Source organism: Peromyscus leucopus, chromosome 20 (genome assembly GCF_004664715.2).
Source record: "Peromyscus leucopus breed LL Stock chromosome 20, UCI_PerLeu_2.1, whole genome shotgun sequence".
Lineage (NCBI taxonomy): Eukaryota > Metazoa > Chordata > Mammalia > Rodentia > Cricetidae > Peromyscus > Peromyscus leucopus.
This window is the reverse complement of record NC_051080.1, coordinates 18529666-18548567: the sequence shown is the minus strand read 5'-3', so window position 1 is coordinate 18548567 and position 18902 is coordinate 18529666. Positions and strand designations below refer to the sequence as shown.

General features: G+C 50.1%; 1 protein-coding gene across 2 annotated transcripts; it reads left to right on the top strand.

The window, feature by feature from the left end:
• The first annotated feature begins 1216 nt into the window (after positions 1-1216).
• On the top strand, positions 1217-17426 carry Trmu (tRNA mitochondrial 2-thiouridylase). Of its 2 annotated transcripts, XM_028878150.2 has the most exons (11): positions 1217-1368; positions 5097-5262; positions 7246-7352; positions 9796-9918; positions 12161-12333; positions 13476-13529; positions 13604-13670; positions 14696-14796; positions 16228-16372; positions 16787-16869; positions 17012-17426. In XM_028878150.2, exons 1-11 carry the CDS (start codon positions 1287-1289, stop codon positions 17162-17164), a joined length of 1254 nt encoding a protein of 417 aa, XP_028733983.1. In that variant the 5' UTR covers positions 1217-1286; the 3' UTR covers positions 17165-17426. The 2 variants fall into 2 exon arrangements, with proteins under 2 accessions (XP_028733983.1, XP_028733984.1); XM_028878151.2 differs by lacking the exons at positions 1217-1368; positions 5097-5262 and having other exon boundaries at positions 7265-7352; positions 12220-12333.
• The last annotated feature ends 1476 nt before the right edge of the window (positions 17427-18902 follow it).

Sequence of the window (18902 nt, the reverse complement as noted above, 5' to 3'; positions counted from 1 at the left end):
GAAAGAGCGCACAGACTCCAGCTCTCACTTCTCTCACCAGGGTCAGACTTCAAAATGAATGCCTTCAATCTGTGTACGCTAGAGCTGAAGAGAGACACTTCACAATGCAAGACGTCCCTGCTGTTTCATCATCGTCGCAAGAATGGCCTATTTGAGACATTCATTGTGTTATGCTTTTCCTGTGATTGAGATAGTCAACGGTTTTCTGTTGTAGCCTTGCTGTCCTGGAAATCTCAAAATCGTGCCCTAGCTGGCTAGCGCTTACTCACACCTCAGAGTATCCGCACCTGCTCCTAGCCTGTTCAGTCTCCCAAGGTGCTCTCACTTAACTTTAGCTCCGATTTCAGTATTTTCCGGATGCCACAGCGCCAGGTTGGACGTCTCACTCGAACGTCGCTCTCCGCTAGCCTCGAACTGCTGGGCCCACCCTTCTGCATGCTCACTTGGTGGAGTTGCCCTCATCTAGGACATGCTTTGTCGCAGTGCGAACGTAGCTGCGACAAACACGCTGCTGAGCATCTAGGAAAAACCTTATCTGCCAGTGAAGTAACAGTCCATCATTCTGTCCCGTACGTTGGACCCGTGTCGAGACCTCGCCTCCGCTCAGGCTCGCCATGGTGCGAGCTCCCCAGGCAGGCACCCCTTCATGCCAGCTTCTTGCACGGACAATACTAATTGTTTGCGTCTGAGCTAACCTTCCTCTTCTACTCCTAACAAAGGTGTCTAGTTCCACAGTGACACCATAGAGCAAACTCATCTGTACCTCTTCCTCTTATCTTTAAATCGTAAACTTGACAGTTCCAGTTCCTCTAGCTGGTTTCTGTATGTTGCATGACGAAACTATAGTAGTCTCGGTATGTTTGTCGCTCGCTACCATTTCGCGTGTAGCCCATCAAGCCAGAGTCATAGAGCTTGAGCGTGCTTCAATGTGCTATATCAGAGATTTATGCTTAGTGAGCAGCCAAAATCTCCAGTAATTCCTGCTAGTTCTCCGTACGTGGATCGATAAACTCCACAGTTTAGGAACAGAAGAAAAGGCGGAGCAGGAGCAGCGGGTAATAGCTGGAAAGCCCGACCTGTCCAGTTCATCGCTGACCTCTCCGGGACAAGACACGCCTAGTACATCTCAGCCAATCAGCGGCGCGGAACCAGAAGGCCGGCAGAACGCTGGGTGGGCGGAGCACGTTTCCGGCCGGGTGAAGAATGAGGACGCCCCGGAGGCCGGGACTTCCGGCGTAGCGTAGACGCGGCCAGAAGGCTGCTGGTAGGAGTTGCCGTGCAGGCAGATGTCGGCGCTGCGGCACGTCGTGTGCGCCCTGTCTGGCGGCGTGGACAGCGCGGTGGCTGCGCTGCTGTTGCGGCGGAGAGGTGAGGCCAGGGTTCCTCACTGGGGTCAGGAACTGGGCTCATCCAGGCCTTAGGCCTGGCCTCTGCAGACTCCGCGGGCCTCCACTTGAGGATGGCCAGCTGCTTGCCGATTAAATCATTCGTGTGATTCCCCTTCGTTGGATAACAAACTTTCCTCTAAACTTTTGTTTGTTTGTTTTTTTCTTTTTGGTTTTTCGAGACGGTTTCTCCGTGTAGCTTTGCGCCTTTCCTGGAATTCACTCTGTAGCCCAGGCTGCCCTCGAACTCACAGAGATCCGCCTGGCTCTGCCTCCCGAGTGCTGGGATTAAAGGCGTGCGCCACCACTGCCCCGGCTCTTCCTGACTTCTAAACGTAACCCTACAGGACCTTAGGGTCTGGATCTGATACCAACTGCCCATCTAAATTCCTCCTGCTGTGTGGCTCCACTTTATTTCAACCTCATTCTGCTTTCACGTGACTGTTTATGGAGCCTCCGCCAGGGATCACCTTCCCTGAGGCGTGGGCAAGGAGCCTGAATTTGAGCCCGTTAATTAAGCACCCCTCTGTAAAGTGGGATGACCCCAAATTTGGGGTGACTGGAGAGATTAAATGACATAGTATGTATTGAAAGGGTTAACCATGCAATATGAAATAGTTTGGAAAGCACGATCAATTCTTTTATATTATAATCACAGCTGCCATCAGAGGTATAATAAAGAGATGACAGAGAGGAAGGGCACAGCATACACGTGTGTACTGTGTGGGAAATGGGGAAGGAAGCTACGTCTAGAGGCAGAGGCGCTTGAGGCGAGACTGAAGCTCAGGAGGAGTTCATTATACAGGGCTGGCTGCTCAGGCAGAGTCAGTAACACAGGCAGGAGTCAGAGGAGACAGTCTGGCCAGGGTAAGATGTAGGTATTGAAGCTGACACGGTATTAGGGAATTTGGGGTCATGTTGAGTTGGCAGCTGTGAGTCTTTGAAGGTTTCCAATGAGGACTGTAGACTCGATGCTTTGGGAGATGCAGTAGGTTCTGTGCTCTCCCAGATTTATCATTTTACTACTTAAGGAAGATAAGCCCTGTTGGCTAATGTTTATGTCAACTTGACACATGCTGAGGCCCTCTGGGAAGAGGGAACTCAGAAAATGCCTCCATCACACTGGCCTATAGGCTAGACTGTGGGGCATTTTCTTGATTAATGATTGATGTAGGAGGGCTCTTCCCGTTATGAATAACGCCACCCCTGGGCAGGTGGTCCTGGGTTGTATAGGAAAGCAGGCTGAGCAAGCCATGGGGAACTAGCCAGTAAGCAGTGCTCCTCCATGGCCTCTGCTTCAGTCTCTGCCTCTAGGTTACTGACCTGAGTTCTGTGGTGGTATTGTGTTCCCCAAAATATGCACTCTAATAAACTTACCTGGGGTCAGAGAACAGAACAGCCACTGGGTACAGAGGCTAGAAAATGGTGGCACTCATGCCTTTAATCCTAGCATTCCAGAGGCAGAAATCCCTCTGGATCTCTGTGAGTTCAAGGCCACATTGGAAACAGCCAGGCATGGTGACACATGCCTTTAATTCCAGAAAGTGAGCCTTTAATCCCAAGGAGTGATGGCAGATAGCAGAAAGGTATATAAGGCGTGAGGACCAGAAACTAGAAGCATTTGGCTGGTTAAGCATTTAGGATTTTGAGCAACAGTTCAGCTGAAATCCATTTGGATGAGGACTCAGAAGCTTCCAGTCTGAGGAAACAGGATCAGCTGAGGAACCGGCGAGGTGAGGTAGCTGTGACTTGTTCTGCTTCTCTGATCTTCCAGTGTTCACCCCAATACCTGGCTCCAGGTTTGATTTTATTAATAAGATTCTTTAAGATTCATGCTACAGAGTTCCTGCCTTAGTTTCCCTTGATGATGGCAAAATAAACCCTTTCCTCTCCAAGTTGCTTTTGATTGTGCTATTTATAACACATATAGAAATCTAGCCAAAACATAGGCTCTCTCCCTCCAGGTTGCAATATCTCTTGTTTCTATCTTTCCTTGGATTTTTTTTTTTTCCCCATGGAAGAAACTGATGGACATATCAGGGGGAAAGCATTATCCTCTCATTTTGGCATCGAGGGCTCTTGGAGGTGATGCTCTGTCATGCACTCCCTAGAAAGCTGACCCCTCCTGGAGTGCCTGCCCCCCTGTATGTGGGTCATGTCTCTTTGTGAGACAGTTGACCAAGCAGATATGGCATGGGAATAGTGAGGTTCTAAAGCTCTGTGTAGAGTCTGTTCGTTCTACAAGCTTGTCGGTTTTTAGCTCTCCTTGTGAACTGGGCATTGTACTGGCTCTGGGGATATAGGATTGGATTATTGCCACCTCTGCCCTCGAGGAGTCTTCAGCTTTAGTCAGTTAAGTGCAAGACTAGCTCAAGAGTTGAGCCCAGCGTGGTTAATCTCTGTGGTAAAGCAGAGTCAGGTGCTTCCAGATGCAAAACAGGGCCTCATCCCATATTGGGGTGTGTATGACCTTAAGGAGCATGGCATTTCATTTGTCAAAAGATTTGTCAGCAAAATCCCTGGGATTTTTGGGGGTGGGGTGGGGGACGTGCTACTTGAGGCTTTTAATACAGCTGCTGTCTTTTCTTACATTCAGCTTATTCAGGAGAAACAGGGTTTTGATGCAGGTTGAGCATCTGTGAGTTTTCTGAGATGCTGGTGAACCAGTGCTGTCCTATGTGATATTTGGTTGGATGTTTATCACAATAGAGAAGGAGAAGATGGATCATAAAATATGTGGGTGGTAGAGCCCTTATGGAATGTCCAGCACCTTAGTTTTCATTTTTGGTGTCAAGGATTGAACCCAGGGCTTCACATATGCTAAGCCTGAGCTTCCCCCTGCGCTACACCCTCAGCCTGATAAAATGTCTAATAATTTAATTTGTCTTTATAGTTGATGGCTTAGAATGTAAAAGTCTTAGGTGGTAACTGGGTAACTTTTAAAATGAGTTTACTTTAAAAACAACTGGCTGGTGATTAGTTAAAAATAAAATTAAAAATTTTAATTTTGTGTGTATGGATGTTTTGCCTGCATGCATGTCTGTGCACCATGTGTGAGCTTGGTAGGTATTAAGGCAAGCCAGAAGGAGGCATCAGAGCTCCTGAAACTGGACTTACACACAGGTGCCTGTGCCTGCCGTATGGGTACTAGGAATTGAACCTGTGTCTTCTGGAGAGTCAGCAAATGCTCTTAACCTTAGAGCTATCTCTCTAGCTCTTATTTCTTTGTTTTAACAGAATCTTGATATGTAGCTTGGGACTAGCTTCAAACTCAGTATCTTCCTGCCCTAGCCTCCCAAATACTGGAATCATAGGTGTGTGTTATGGCATCTAGCTGAAGGATAGCTTGCATTTGCATTGGAATCTGAGTTTCTGCTCACTGTTCAGCCATTCAGCATATATCTGAACAGTGTTATATATATCTGCTGTGAGTTAAGCATTGTATTGATATGTAGGTAGAGACACAACATGGGAGAAAGTTCATTCTATTCACTTTGGGAACACAAACAATTTCAATGCACAGTGTACTACAGTGTGGAGGCCTTAACAGAACAAAGAGCTCTAAAGGGAAGAAGAGCCTGTAGGGATTACACTACAGTGTAAGGCAGGCCCCAGGCCACATGGACTTGGACTGCCATTCAATATATACAGAGGCATCAGGGCTGGAGGGGCACAGAAGTCCCTGCTGTTTACCCTACCTTCTCTCTCCAGGTTACCAAGTGACAGGGGTGTTTATGAAGAACTGGGACTCGCTGGATGAACACGGTGTTTGTGCTGCTGACAAGGACTGTGAAGATGCGTATAAAGTTTGTCAGATCTTAGACATCCCTTTCCATCAGGTGTCCTATGTGAAGGAGTATTGGAATGATGTGTTCAGGTGAGTGCAGGCCACCGCATACGCAGGGTTTATTGTACTGTGAATTTCTTCCAAGGAAGGATAAAAACGGTGCTTCTCCACAAAGGTGGCCAAGACTGTGCTCAAGTTGGAGCACCAGAGGCCTGCCCCATAGCACCCTCACACTCTTTCTTTCGATATTTCCCGCCTGCCAGAGTTTTCTTTAATGCTTTTCTGAACCATGACATTTGGAATGAAGGCTGAGGTCTTCCCAGAAGGTGCTGGGAGATGAGTGTTAATACCCATGTACAGTGCCTAAGTGGTTATGGGAGTGTTCTGGTTAGTTTTGTATCAATGTGACAAAAGCCAGGGTCATGTGAGAAGAGGGAATTTCAACTAAGAAAATATAGGCAAGTCTGTGGGGCATTTTCTTGATTAACAATAGATGTGGGCAGATACAGCCCACTAAAGAGCAGGTGGTCCTGGGCTGTGTAAGAAAGCAGGCTGAGCAAACCATGGGGTGCAAGTCAGTAAGCAGCATCTCTCCATGGCCTCTGCATCAGTTTCTGCTTCCAGGTTCCTGCCCTGACTTCCCTTAAAGATAGACCGTGATCAGGACATATAAACCAAAATAAATCCTTTCCTTCCCAAGTTGCTTTTGACCGTGGTCTTTCTCATAGCAATAGAAAGCAAAGTAAGACAAGAGGTTGGTTGGGGGGAGTTTTGTAAGGTACTGCCCTTGCCTTCTGAAAACAAACAACAAGCAAAACTTTCATCAAATCAAACACAGTAATATTTATTTGCTTATTTATTGGTTTTTCAAGACACCACCTGCCTCTGCCTCCAGAGTGCTGGGATTAAAGGCGTGTGCCACCACCGCCCGGCCCAAACACAGTCATTACTGTTTACTATATGCTACGCACTGTGCTACATCTAAGAATACAAAGTATGTACATCGTGGCCGATTTTGTAGGAATTGACTGTCTAGTTGGGTGATAGAATCCTTACCAGAGGTGCTGATGGTGGTGAGCATCCTGTGGGAAATCCCCTGGTTTGAGAGGAGGGAGAAGGGTATGGCACAGAGTGTGGTTGGACAGCCTTGTGGAAGAGGAGAGGGCTGAGCCGCTTCAAGGAAGGCTTAAGTAGAGGCTGTTATGTGGGGTACAAGAGTGGCAGTAAAGGGGGAACATCCCCTCGTCTGTCCCAGGAATGTGTGAAGTTTGGCTAGCCACTTATTCCTGCAGAGAAAGACACCCAGGGCTAGTCTCTGGTGAACCCTGACAATGCTCAATGCCTGGAAGCCCTTGCATATCTCGGAGACAATAGTCCATGTTCACTGTGGGGTTGCCCTTGCCGAAACAGGCCTGTCTCAACTCTGCCACTTAGAAGACCTTTGACAATTTATTTGATTTTTCAAAGTCTCAGTTTTCTTATCTTTAAATTAAGGATAATGCTCATACCTGCCAGGAGCATTGTAGGAATGAGCTGAAGTCATACAAAGTTCTAGAACAGTGTTTGGTCCATTTACAAGTGTTTTGGGTATTTTCTGTTGCTGTGACAAAACACTATGACCAAGCCAACTAATAGAAGAGTTTATTTGTGCTAACAGTTTCAGAGGGATGAAGGTCTACCATGGCAGCAGGCAGCAGACATGGCAGCAGGAACAGCAGCAGAGAGAGTGACCTGGGAATGGCACATGGCTTTTAAAACCTCAAAGCCCGCCCCCCAGTGACACACTTCCTCCATCGGGGTTACACCTCCTAAGCCTGCCCAAACAGCACCACCAACTGGGGACCAAGTATTCAAACATCTGAGCCTATGGGGCTGTTCTCATTCAAACATGTGAGTTTTGAGAAGCCGCTTGACATAGTAGGATGATAATATGGTTTGATAATGAAGTTCTCGTGGGAGGCGAGTACAGTTTGGGGACAGTAAAGTGAAATTCCACATTAAATAAGCAACTTGACTAATTGGTTTTTTAAGGGTTGTATCACTTAGATCTGAGGGTGTTTTCCTTTGTTCCAGTGACTTTTTGAATGAGTATGAGAAAGGAAGGACGCCCAACCCTGACATCATCTGCAATAAGCATATCAAGTTCAGTTGCTTTTATCATTACGCCGTGGACAATCTTGGTAAGGAATTGGGATTTCTTCATCTGCTTGTTGAAATCATAGCTTTCCATGTAGTTTTGTCTTTCAGAAGGAAAGTACTCACTGAAGAAGAAAGAACTCTAGTTCAGTGTGAGCAATAGGAGAGGGTGCCCTCCATCGTGGCAGGCAGCTGGCTTCACCCACTTCAGTACTCTAAGCAGAGGACTCTCCGGAAGTAGGATCAGATCTAAGTCAGTAGTGACTCAGGAAAGCGCATCAGTCAAGGAAACAGCAACGGCACCACAGGTCACCTGTCTCAGCTGGACCGTGGGAATGCTGGAGATGGATGGCAGAGCTCTCGAGTGTCTGCCAAGCAGAAAGCGATAGTACACACTTGTAATCCTAGTACTGGGAAGGCTGGGGCAGGACTCTTGGGAGTTTAAGGCCAGCCAAGCTTCATAGCAAATTCTAAGCCCTTCTAGCCTATATAGTGAAACCCTGTTGTAGCTAGAGTTTTTCTGCCTTGCCCACAGTCAGGACAAACTTTTTCACCCACCAGTCCCACAGCCGCTCAGACCCAACCAAGTAAACACAGAGACTTATATTGCTTACAAACTGTATGGCCGTGGCAGGCTTCTTGCTAACTGTTCTTATAGCTTAAATTAATCCATTTCTATAAATCTATACCTTGCCACGTGGCTCGTGGCTCACCGGCATCTTCACATGGTACTTGTCATGGCGGCGGCTGGCAGTGACTCCTTCTGCCTTCCTGTTCTTTCTTTTCTCCTCTCTGTTAGTCCCGCCTATACTTCCTGCCTGGCCACTGGCCAATCAGTGTTTTATTTATTGACCAATCAGAGTAATTTGACATACAGACCATCCCATAGCACCCTGTCTCAGTGAAGGAAGGAAGGAAGGAAGGAAGGAAGGAAGGAAGGAAGGAAGGAAGGAAGGAAGGAAGGAAGGAAGGAAGGAAGGAAGGAAGGGCACATGGGCAGGCCAGTAGGCCAGCCTGTCCAGGATGTGGTCACGGGAGTCCAAAGGACACCTAGCCTCTTAAATGCATTTGTGCTGAGGTTCAGTCAAGCTGTGACCTGGTGTGGTGATCTGTGTCACATCTTACCTGGTTCCCTGTTGCAGCATCTCCCTGCCTCTCTGGGTCCCTGTTCTATTCTGTGTTTGAGACCTGCACTCGAACCCACCTGATGGTCCAACACCTGAAATCTAGGCTTCTGAGGTAGTAGGGCTTCTCTTAGAAGAGCTCCACACTTCTTGCAGCATAGGTAGTAGTCCCTAAGAACATGAGAAGATGTCATGTTGTGTCCCTGAAGGTCCTAGTTGAGTGGTTTGCGTGCAGTGCTAATTGTCTGGAGGCTTCCTATGTTTGCCCCGCAGTCCAGCTGCTCCGGTCGGAGTCTGCTTCGCTGTGCCTTCCAGGTCAGTTTCCCGCAGTGCCAACACTTGAACTTCTCACGGTGGAAAGGTATCATGGGGACAGAAGAGATTAAGTATGTTGAGTGGTCCTTCTGTATGATAAAATAACACACACTTACCAAAACTTACTGCCAGTGAAAAAAGAGTCACTTATCTACGATTTCACACTAGTATCAAAGGAATTAGACTGAAGTTGTCCATTTTCTCCTGGACATTAAGTCACGGGTACAGTATGACGTCACTTTCCTCTGCTTTCCACAGCCATGGGTGTGGTCTCTTATCAGTCAGGGCTGCAGCATCAGGATTCAGGACTCCTGCTGTTGAATGTTTTAGTTTTCAGTTTTTCCTTGGTGTTGTAAGAAACAACACTTGTGTGTGTGAGCTAGAGTGAGTGAGTGGGTCGACTCTGACTTTTGAAGGCTCTTTAAAGATGCGCGGTTCTGTTAGCTCACACTAAGAGTTGAAGGGAGCTGCTCAGTGGGCTGCCCCACGGGCCTCTGTGGTCAGATGGGTCGACGGTTGTGCGGGTTTTAGGGTGGGGCAGGTTCTGCAGGCTGCTTTATCTAGGCTGGTGTCCTAGTTTATCTTCTGTTGCTGTGATAAAAATTATGACCGAAAGCAGCTTAGGGAAGGAAAGGTTCATTTGACTTCCATGTCCCAATCACAGTCCGTCATCAGGGGAAGTCGAGGCAGGAACTCAAGCAGAGGCCCTGGAGGAATGCTGCTTACTGGCTGCTCTCCATGGCTTGCTCAGCCTGCTTTCCTCTACAACACAAGACCATCTTCCTGGTGTAGTGCTGCGCACATCAGTCATTTATCAAGAAAATGCCCACAAGCTGGTGGCAAGCTGGTGGTCCCAGCATTCAGGAGATAGAGAGAGTTCAGGACCAACCTGGTCTACATGGTGAGAGATCCTGACTCGAAAGAAAGAAAAGTCTGATGGAGACATTTTCTTAATTAAGGATTCCTCTTCCCAAGTGACAGAAACTGCAACACAGTGCCAGTAGCTGTGAGTCTCACACTGGATCCCTGTGTGTTGAAAACCCTCCAGGAGCAGATGCTGTTGCCACTGGCCACTATGCAAGGACCTCACTGGAGGATGAGGAAGTCTTCGAGCAGAAGCACACTAAGAGACCAGATGGGCTGTTCAGAAACCGATTTGAAGTCAGAAATCGTAAGTTGATGTGTGTGTGGCCAGAGCTATAATCTCTGAGCACAGGAGCACTCAGAAGGATGGCGGGGGTGGGGTCTGAGCACACAGCCGCCCGCCTGATCCTCTGTGCTCCTGACTAATGAGCGGTTCGTTTAGGTTCAGATTTGCAAAGGCACAGGTAGCCACAGGGTCGCTTCCCCAGGGCCTGTGGTTGAGCATTGTGATGCCCTGGTCAGGAGCCAGGGTGAGAGCTGAGGAAGGTGATCAGGAAACTTATCTAGGTTATTACATGTTGATAAGTTGAACTTCTGAAAATATTTGGGAAAATATTTGACAGTAATAATTGGAGTGGTTTTAACAGGGTCCCAAGCAGATGGAGAGTCACTTCCCATCTGGAATGGCTGCATCTGCTCGTGTCAAGCACATGCTCACCTTTGTCTATCCATGCTTGTTCTGCCCCTCCTGAGATAGCTCAGCACTGTATGGAGTGACTTGACTGTGGTAGTTGAATGATGCCTTGGTTTCCAGCGTGCGTTTTAGGCAAACCAAAGCTGTTTTGTGGCTTTGGTCTGAGTCCTAGGAGATCATCCAAGTGGAGGCAGAAGAGGTCTTGGGCTCAGGGGATGGCTGTAGTTGTGGACCTGACCTTGTAACCAGCTGGTTTTCATCGGAACATGGTGCATGCAGTGCGTAGCAGAATAGGAGGGCAGGATCCCGGAAACAGAGAAGCTCTGAACTCCAGTAGGCTTCACCAGATGTTACCTCCATCCTGCTTTTTCCTCCATGGCATTTTTGTTAGCATTGCCAGCTTCCTGTTTCAAAGTCAAAGGTTTTCATTGTGTTTTAAAATAACTCAGAAGGTGGATGTGGGGATACCTGTAAATTACCCAGCACTTGGGAGGCACAAAAAACAGTCAGAAAGAATCCAGGACAAAATAACTCAGAACCAAGAGAAAATGCACACAAATACTGTTTGAGAATTTTGTTTGGACAGAGATTGAATTCTAGCCTTATTTCAGCCAATTGCATTGTTTTTGACCACGTAACAGGACAGCAGTGGGAGGCAGCTCAGTCTGTAGCACAGCTTTTCAACAGACCTTAGTCCTTCCTGTAAAGATGGGGCAAATTCTCCTTCACAGGAGATGTGAGAGCCAGCGGGTGGAAACCTACAGGCAGTATGATGCTTACTGCTGGCTGGTGTAGGAAGTGTGCAGTGGTTTAAACTGGGGAGCTGAGGAAATGGCTTCGCTGGTAAAGACCTCAGTTCGAGTCCCAGAACCTCTGTAAAATCCGCAGGCATGGTGGCATGTCAGTAATCCCAGCACTGGGGAGGCAGAGATAGGCTAGACAGTCTAACCTCTTTGGTGAGTTCCGAACCAGTGAGAGACCATCTCAAAAAAGAAAGGAAAATGGGTGACACCTGACTTCTATACTCGTGTACTGGCATGGACAAGCTCTCAAATGCATGTGCACACACACACAGAACTGAGCTGGTGTGTGTGAAGTGCTCCACATTTCACTCCGGGGTATCTCCTAGCACTCTGTGTGAGAAAGGGTGGGAGAAGCAGTCTACCCAGCAGCCCCAGCAGCCCACAGACCTGAGTAGGAACTGTCTTCTCGGGGAAATTTACCTGGCCACCTTCTCAGTCCAAAGACACCAGGGCCATCGTCACTCACAGCTGTGGACATGCACGAAGAGTTCTCTGACCTGGAAAGTCAGAGAAACCACAGCAGGGCTGGCGACATGTCAGTTTGGACCCTATAGCAAAACTGTTTCCACCCTGTGGCTGGGCTGAAGGCCAGAGCCTGGGTGTTTCTTTGCACACTTCATGCACTTGCAGTTGATAGACAGATAACAGTTGATTGATAGATAACACTGCGGACACTACTTCAGCATAATTCCGAGTGAGCCGTCTGGTCCGGTCTCCACATGTGACTAAATTTATTTTAGGACCATTGCTTCTTACTCCACTTTTTTTTTTTTTTTTTTTTTTTTTTTTTTTTTCACATGGTGTTTCATGTTTGAAAGTCTTACAATCAAAATCACAAGCAGGGATAAATCTCCCTTTCCTGTGTTGTTCCTTATAGATAAACCAGGGGCCAGCATTTTCTGTACATTAGCCATGCTGGTATTTTTCCCCGTAGTCTTTTGAGATGGGTTTGCCTCGGGCAGACTGGGGGTAACTGCTCGCACAGAAGGGCATGAGAAGAAAGAGTTGTCGTCTGTGTCCCTGCAATGACTTTTGTTCTTTACTCTTGGCAGCCGTAAAACTTCTCCAAGCAGCTGACAGCTTTAAAGACCAGACCTTCTTTCTCAGCCAGGTTTCCCAGGATGCCCTGAGAAGAACCATCTTCCCCCTGGGGGAATTAACCAAAGATTTTGTAAGGAAAATAGCTGCAGAGAATAGACTGCATCATGTGCTTCAGAAGAAGGAGGTAGGGGGAGCAGCTTGCCATCGAGTCGTGAATGTTTCCACCCATGTTGTCATGGCACAGGCAGGGCTGGGCTCTCGGGTGCCTTTGCTAGGACCCCATCAGGCCAAGCCACAGAGCACAGTTGCAGGTGAGGAGCAGCTGAGGCCCTCCCCCCCCCCCCCCAACTCCTGTGCCTGCTGTGGCCGACTGCTTTCTCAGCAGACATGCCAGCGGGCTTCGTCGGCCAGGTCAGTGTGGGCAGGAGCAGCCATGCTGGTCCATCCCATGAGACAGGAGTCTGCAGCCCTCTGTACACAGTGCTGCCTATCCAAGCAGACAGTTCCTCTGCACCTCTCAGAGCTCCCTACAAGGACAGTCATACACTGCATCTTGGAAACCAGGCTCACCCCTGTGGAGGGAGAGCTGGGATCCTGTGAGAAGCCCCGGTAGTCCAGGTTTGATTAGAGGTTGGTACAGCTTCACCTGTAGCCACTATTTATGCCAGTCTTCTGGGAACACACATGTCTGTGCCTTTTATCAAAAAGCCCGCGTTGCCAAAGAGAATGCCCTTCGCTGTTCTCCTGTCTTCCCTGCTGTTCATCCGACAGCATTTCTCCATGGTAGGAACTGATGGAGTCACTGCAGTCAACACATGGGGCAGATCCCTGCTCTCCTGCCCTGTGCTATGGGGACACACACTGAGGACTGATGCCCGAGCTGCTCGCCCAGCACAGTCCTGGGGAGATCAGCCTCTTGCCTGGTCTCTCAGCTGGGCTCAGCCAGCTGCAGCCGTCTCCTCCCTGACTCCCCCGCTGCCTTGAGTTGCCTTGACCCTGCTTCCTGCTCCTGCCTTGGGCTCTGACTCGCCAGCAGTGGACAGTCTAGTTTGTCCTCCTGGATTGCCCATGCGGGTTTTCCAACAGTCTGGTTGCAGATAATGCAGTGTTTACATGATAGCATCTACTTTGGGGCCAAACTCGGAAAGACAAGACAGTCCCTAGGCCCTCGAGTTCCGGTTGTGTCTGTGCTGAGTTCGGGGCTTCCCGCAGCACAGCCTGCTCTCTGCTTGGCAATGCTGCTGCCCTCCTAGTCCAGTGGCTCTCTGTTCCCTGCTTTGCCTCCTGGCTTCTGCTCACATCATGTTGTCCTTCCTCTCGTTACAGAGCATGGGCATCTGCTTCATTGGTAAAAGAAACTTCGAGCATTTCATTCTTCAGGTGAGTGTCCTCTGACATGAGTGGCTGTCTGCGCTGGGCCTGGGTCTCCAGTAGTGATGAAACTTGTCTTCCAGTACTTGCAGCCTCGGCCTGGAAAGTTTATTTCTATCGAGGATAATACAGTTCTGGGAACACATAAAGGTGAGTTCTGTCAGCTCTGGGCACCAAAGGCCAGGGCTAGCTCCTGTCCATTCCATGAAGGGCTCATAGAGGACTTGAGGGGTAGGGTAGGTTGGGGTGGGTACATGTGCTATGAGCAGTCACTCTGATAGGAACTGTGTGTGCTGTGATTGTATTTAACCCCGGCATTCAGAGCTGGGCTCTGTGTGTGTGTGTGTGTGTGTGTGTGTGTGTGTGTGTGTGTGTGTGTGTGTGTGTGTGTGTTTCACATTCCTAAAAGTATGTTGTTGATTGCCATGGGAGTTCAGGGGAGACTGCCATTGGAGAAAGAATGCAGCTGACCTCATAGCCAGGCGACTGAGGACCATATGGGTGCTAGTCACATGATCACAGAGGAGGTCCACCATACCTGCACTGTGCTGGGTGTGGGGACAGAGCCAGTCCCAAGTGCTCACAGTGCTCATGTGGGGACAGACAGTATGGACTGGAGGGGACATGCCTCCTGAGACTTGATGTCTGGACCCAATCTATGAGATTGGCTAGAGGTCAGGGTGCCCTTTTTTGTCATGTGTGATCCCTGGGGAGGGAGCAGGGAAAGACCCAGCTGAGCTACCTGTTATCTTGGAGACGAGAGCGACTTTGCTGGGAACAGTGCTGCTGTCCCTAGCAGTTTGGAGACTGATGGCTTTGGACCACCCAGGGTGCAGTGAGTCCTGCCACTGTCTCTGCAGGACATGTGCATTCCTGAAGAGGTAAAGCTGGTGACGAGGTGGGTGTACGGTGCAGATGCAAGGAATGTGCTCAGTAGGCACACGACCTTTGAGAGCCGTGTCCCCATGCCGGTCATAGCCACCAGACGAAGGAGTTGGCGTTTGTGCCCAGCTCAGTACCATCCTAGTCACTGTCATAGCCCCCAAGTCCTGACCTTAGGTGGAATGTGCACGGGTGTGTGGTTAGGACCAAGAGAATCACAGCATGCCCTGGAGCACTCCGTAACCTCCTATTTATGAGGGCTGAGATGTGCCCTCTGGAACACTGTTTCATAGGTTGGTTCCTGTATACTATGGGCCAGAGAGCTAAGATCAGCGGCTTGAGAGAGCCCTGGTACGTGGTGGAGAAGGATGGCATCAAGGGTGACGTGCTTGTGGTGAGTGAGAATGGCCTTCACTGTCTAGTGTGCCAACAAAACTGGAGTGCCCAAGGGCCTGGAGCAGCAGACCTGTCCTCCCTAGCTCCTGGGACAGCTGTAAGGTAACAGGAGGTCTTCATATAAAATATCCTTAGACTCCTGTTGTGTGCTGGCCGTGCGGGAATCATTGCAACCATTCCTAGAAAAACTGCCCTGTTCTGCAAAGAAGATTGTGACTCAGATTAGATAACTGGAAAAGTTATCTAATGGAGAGGAGGTTGTCATAGTGCCTGTTCAGCCCTCACTTACCCTCCATGGGAGGGTCCTAGAAGGCTGAGCCAGCACCAAGCCATGCCCTTGGTCACATGGGACCCTGGCCCATCCTTGTCTGTGCTAGGCTCTGGAGCAGAAATTCTCCAGGAGGGCAAGCTTTGAGGGGCTTGATGGCATCAAGAGATATTTGGGTTATGAATTGGGTGGGGATGGAGGAGTGGGTGCTGCTGCCATCCTGCCTGTGCTTACACGGCAGCCCCCAACCCTGACAGACTCACTGAATCCAGCTCTCAGGAGTGCAAGGGTGGGAACCCTGCTCAGGCAGGCTGAGCTGCCAGCCAGCTGGTGCCATCAGAGATGCTGGAGGACCCACAGGCCCCTAGGCCGCAGACTTCATCACGGAAGTCTTCTAGAAGAGCAGCATGGGAAACACCTACTCAGGCTTGAATTAAGGCATCTTTAGCATAAGCTCAGATGGGCCTCCTGAGAAAAGCCAGAAAGGTCATTGGCTCAAGGGCCCAGGCGATCTTAGTGTCTTAGCACCCAGAGTCTCAGGACTTGGTGCTCCTGGTTCTGCCCCAGGGGAGACTTGGCCGCCCTTGGCGGCACCAGGGTTCTCTGGGCGGCCCCAGGATTCTTTTGTGCAGAGACTATTGGTGACGGGAACAGGAACTTCAGAACCAGTCCTGTGTGTGAAAACTACTCAGGCCAGGGCCAGCCTCACAATTCTGCTACCACCCAGGTGGTTGGGGGCCTGCGTCTTTCAGCCCCTGCTTTCCTCAGCCAGTTGTTGCTGGTGGTGGGATCCATGGCCCTTCCAAGAGGCCAGTTGTGTGGCTGACCTACAACTCTAGTATAGACAACAATCTTCAGAACATGACGGGGTGCAGGGTAACAAAATGTGGGGGGAAATCTCACACTTGCCTCCTGCTACTGCCCCATGACCAACCATTCTCTCTTGTTCCTTTCTTTCTCATCTGAAAACCAGGGTAAACAAACCCTGCTGAACTGGATTCTCCATGTGGGCTGACATGACACATGCAGCTGAGTGGAGCTGGCTTATAATCAGTTATGGATATGCTGTTAGGATTTTTCTTATTAATGGTAGCTGCTGAGAGATTTGGGGTGAGGGCTGCTCCCCTCAAAGGATCACAACATTTGTATTCTCCTCTGCAGGCTCCCCGGGTAGACCACCCAGCTTTGTACAGGGACCTGCTTAGGACCAACCGTGTACACTGGATTGCTGAGGAACCACCTGCTGCCTTGGTCAGAGACAAGATGATGGAGTGCCATTTCCGATTCCGCCACCAGATGGCACTAGGTGACTGGATGGAAGGGGCTCTTGCTAAGCTCCCTGGGGTCAGATTAAACCAGAGAGGCTGTGTACATGTGCAGTACTCCTTTGAGTGCATCAGGAAGTCCCCATCATGGATACCATGTAGCTTCAGAACTCCTTATTCTGTGCCTGCCCCAGAAAGGGGACTAGTGTACAGGAATATCATTTTGTCAGAATTGCTGGCAGTTGGGTCCTAGTACGAGGGATTGAGTTACAGTATATGCTGGTCTGAGGTGTCATGTCCATCGCCAGGGCTGCTTTGAGCCCTTTGGCGCACTGTCGGGTCCTCCTCCAGCAGGAAGGATGTTGGGCACCCCTGCACCCCCAGGCTGCCGTTTCTCCCCAGGGCTGTGGTTGGCCTTGAAAGCAGACCCACACCCATCTCCACTCTCCCCACAGTGCCCTGTGTGCTGACACTCAACCAGGACGGCACTGTGTGGGTGACAGCGGTGAAGGCTGTGCGGGGCCTGGCCCTGGGACAGGTGAGTGGGGGCCTCAACATTGCTGTCCTCATCAGGCCAGGAGCTTGGCCAGCTCCGCCCTGGAGTCTGAGACAGACAGACAGACAGACAGACACACACACACACACACACTGATTCTCCCCCTCCCCCTCTTTCTTTCCAGTTTGCTGTGTTCTACAAGGGTGATGAGTGTCTTGGCAGCGGGAAAATCCTACGGTTAGGGCCGTCTGCCTACACACTCCAGAAAGGCAAGAATAGAACCAGAGTGACTCCCGAGGTCTCCAGTGACAGCCCAGGCCTGCACCCCACACCCTGACAAAGGCCAGGCTGCTGGGAGGAAGCATTAGAGAAGTCTGGGGCAGACGGTCAGTGATGGGCTAGGTGCTGCCAGAATCAGTGGTCCGGCTGGCTGGCTGCAGAGCCACCTGAGGAGGGAGTGTCTGCGCTGGGCTCCAGTTTACCAGAAGCATTTGCTGGCTGTGGGTCTGCCTCGAGGGCCCTGATGGAGCTGCTCTTCCACAGTGTAGTGCATGGAGGCTGCACAGGATCAGCGTTAAATAAAACTGTCGAACGTCTGACCACTGTGTCTGGGGCTTGCTGGAGGCGGGAGTGGGCTGCTGTGGCTGTCTTCCTTACACGGAGCCTGCACAGCAGGCATGGGAGCCCCCATGTGGCACAGCAGGCATGGGAGCCCCCATGTGGCACAGCAGGCATGGAGCCCTGTCCCCCTCCCTAGGGCCTGAGCTCTCTCCCAAAGGCAGGCCAAGTTATGGGTCTGAGGCCTCCTCTTGTCTGGAAGCCTGTTGTGTGTGAGATAACCTTTTCCCTGGCGGTGCCCACTCCAGGGGGAAGCCAGAGTTTTCCTGTAAGCTTGGCACTGGGTTGACGTGCACAAGCATGTGTGAGGACAACACATTGGAAGACGACCTTCAGTGGGGAGGGGTGCATGGGTTACAGGCCTGGGCCGGGGACGGGGACCTGTGGGCCCTAGGGAAAGGTGCCCACTACTTCTCCCAGTTTCCCCAAGGGTGGCACCACTGAGCAGCTGTGTGAGATAATACAGGGGTTAAAAGTCTGGGAAACTCACTTGTTTTAAAGATTTATTTATTATGTATGCAGCATATATGACTGCAGCCCAGAAGAGGGCACCAGATCTCATTACAAGTGGTTGTGAGCCACCACGTGGTTGCTGGGAATTGAACTCAGGACCTCTGGAAGAGCAGTCAGTGCTTTTAACCTCTGAGCCATCTCTCCAGCCCGAAACTCACCTTTTTGGACAGGAATCAAGCAAAATAAAGGCCCTAAGGGGTGAGGGCTGGATACAGCACTGTCGGGAAGCAGTGCATGGAGCCAGCCAGGTTGTGCTAGGTTAGGGTGAGGGTTTAACCAGGCCAGGCTCAAAGGAACTCAAGATGCCCCTGGAGTTCTCCAAGCCAAGAGAAAGATGACGGGTGGAATCCTAAAGTCACCAGAGGGTTGACCACCAGTCCACCGTGCCTAGGAGATGAGGAGATGCAGAGCAGTCGGCACAAGGAAGAACCAGACTGTAAGATTGAAAATCACACTTGAAATGTCAGAAGCTCACCAGAGAGCAGTGTAGGGCACAGGAGAGAATGAGCGAGCGCCGAGACTACCATGAGTGCTCAGATCTGCAGAACAAGAGGTTGGGGACCAGTGGGGCACCAGAGCAGCACCAGAGGGTCTGACATGTCACTGCAGTGCCAGGAGGAGGCAGATGCAGAAAACCAGACTGCAAGGAGAGTGGAGAAGTTCCCAGACTGGAGACTGCAACAAGGTAGGATTGCTCAGTGGTTAGAAGTGCTGGCTGTGCAATCCTGAGGACCAGAGCTTGGACTCAGCACCTACATAAGCTGTGTGGCCTGCACATGCCTGTAACCCCATCTCCAAAAGGAGACATGACTAGTGGGGTTTCTGGCTTCCAGTTTAGCTGAAAATCAAACCTCAAACCCCAGATTCAGGAAGAGACCCTGCCTCATGGGGGCAAGTGATAGAAGACCCTGGATGCCCTTTTCTGGTCCCTATACACAAACACT

Excerpts from the sequence above, each read along its gene's own strand:
- Trmu (XM_028878150.2), top strand. The coding sequence starts at position 1,287 with ATGTCGGCGCTGCGGCACGTCGTGTGCGCCCTGTCTGGCGGCGTGGAC. Across the intron at positions 12,334-13,475 it reads ATGTGCTTCAGAAGAAGGAG|AGCATGGGCATCTGCTTCAT; the intron begins GTAGGGGGAGCA and ends CTCTCGTTACAG. Across the intron at positions 16,373-16,786 it reads CCGCCACCAGATGGCACTAG|TGCCCTGTGTGCTGACACTC; the intron begins GTGACTGGATGG and ends CTCTCCCCACAG.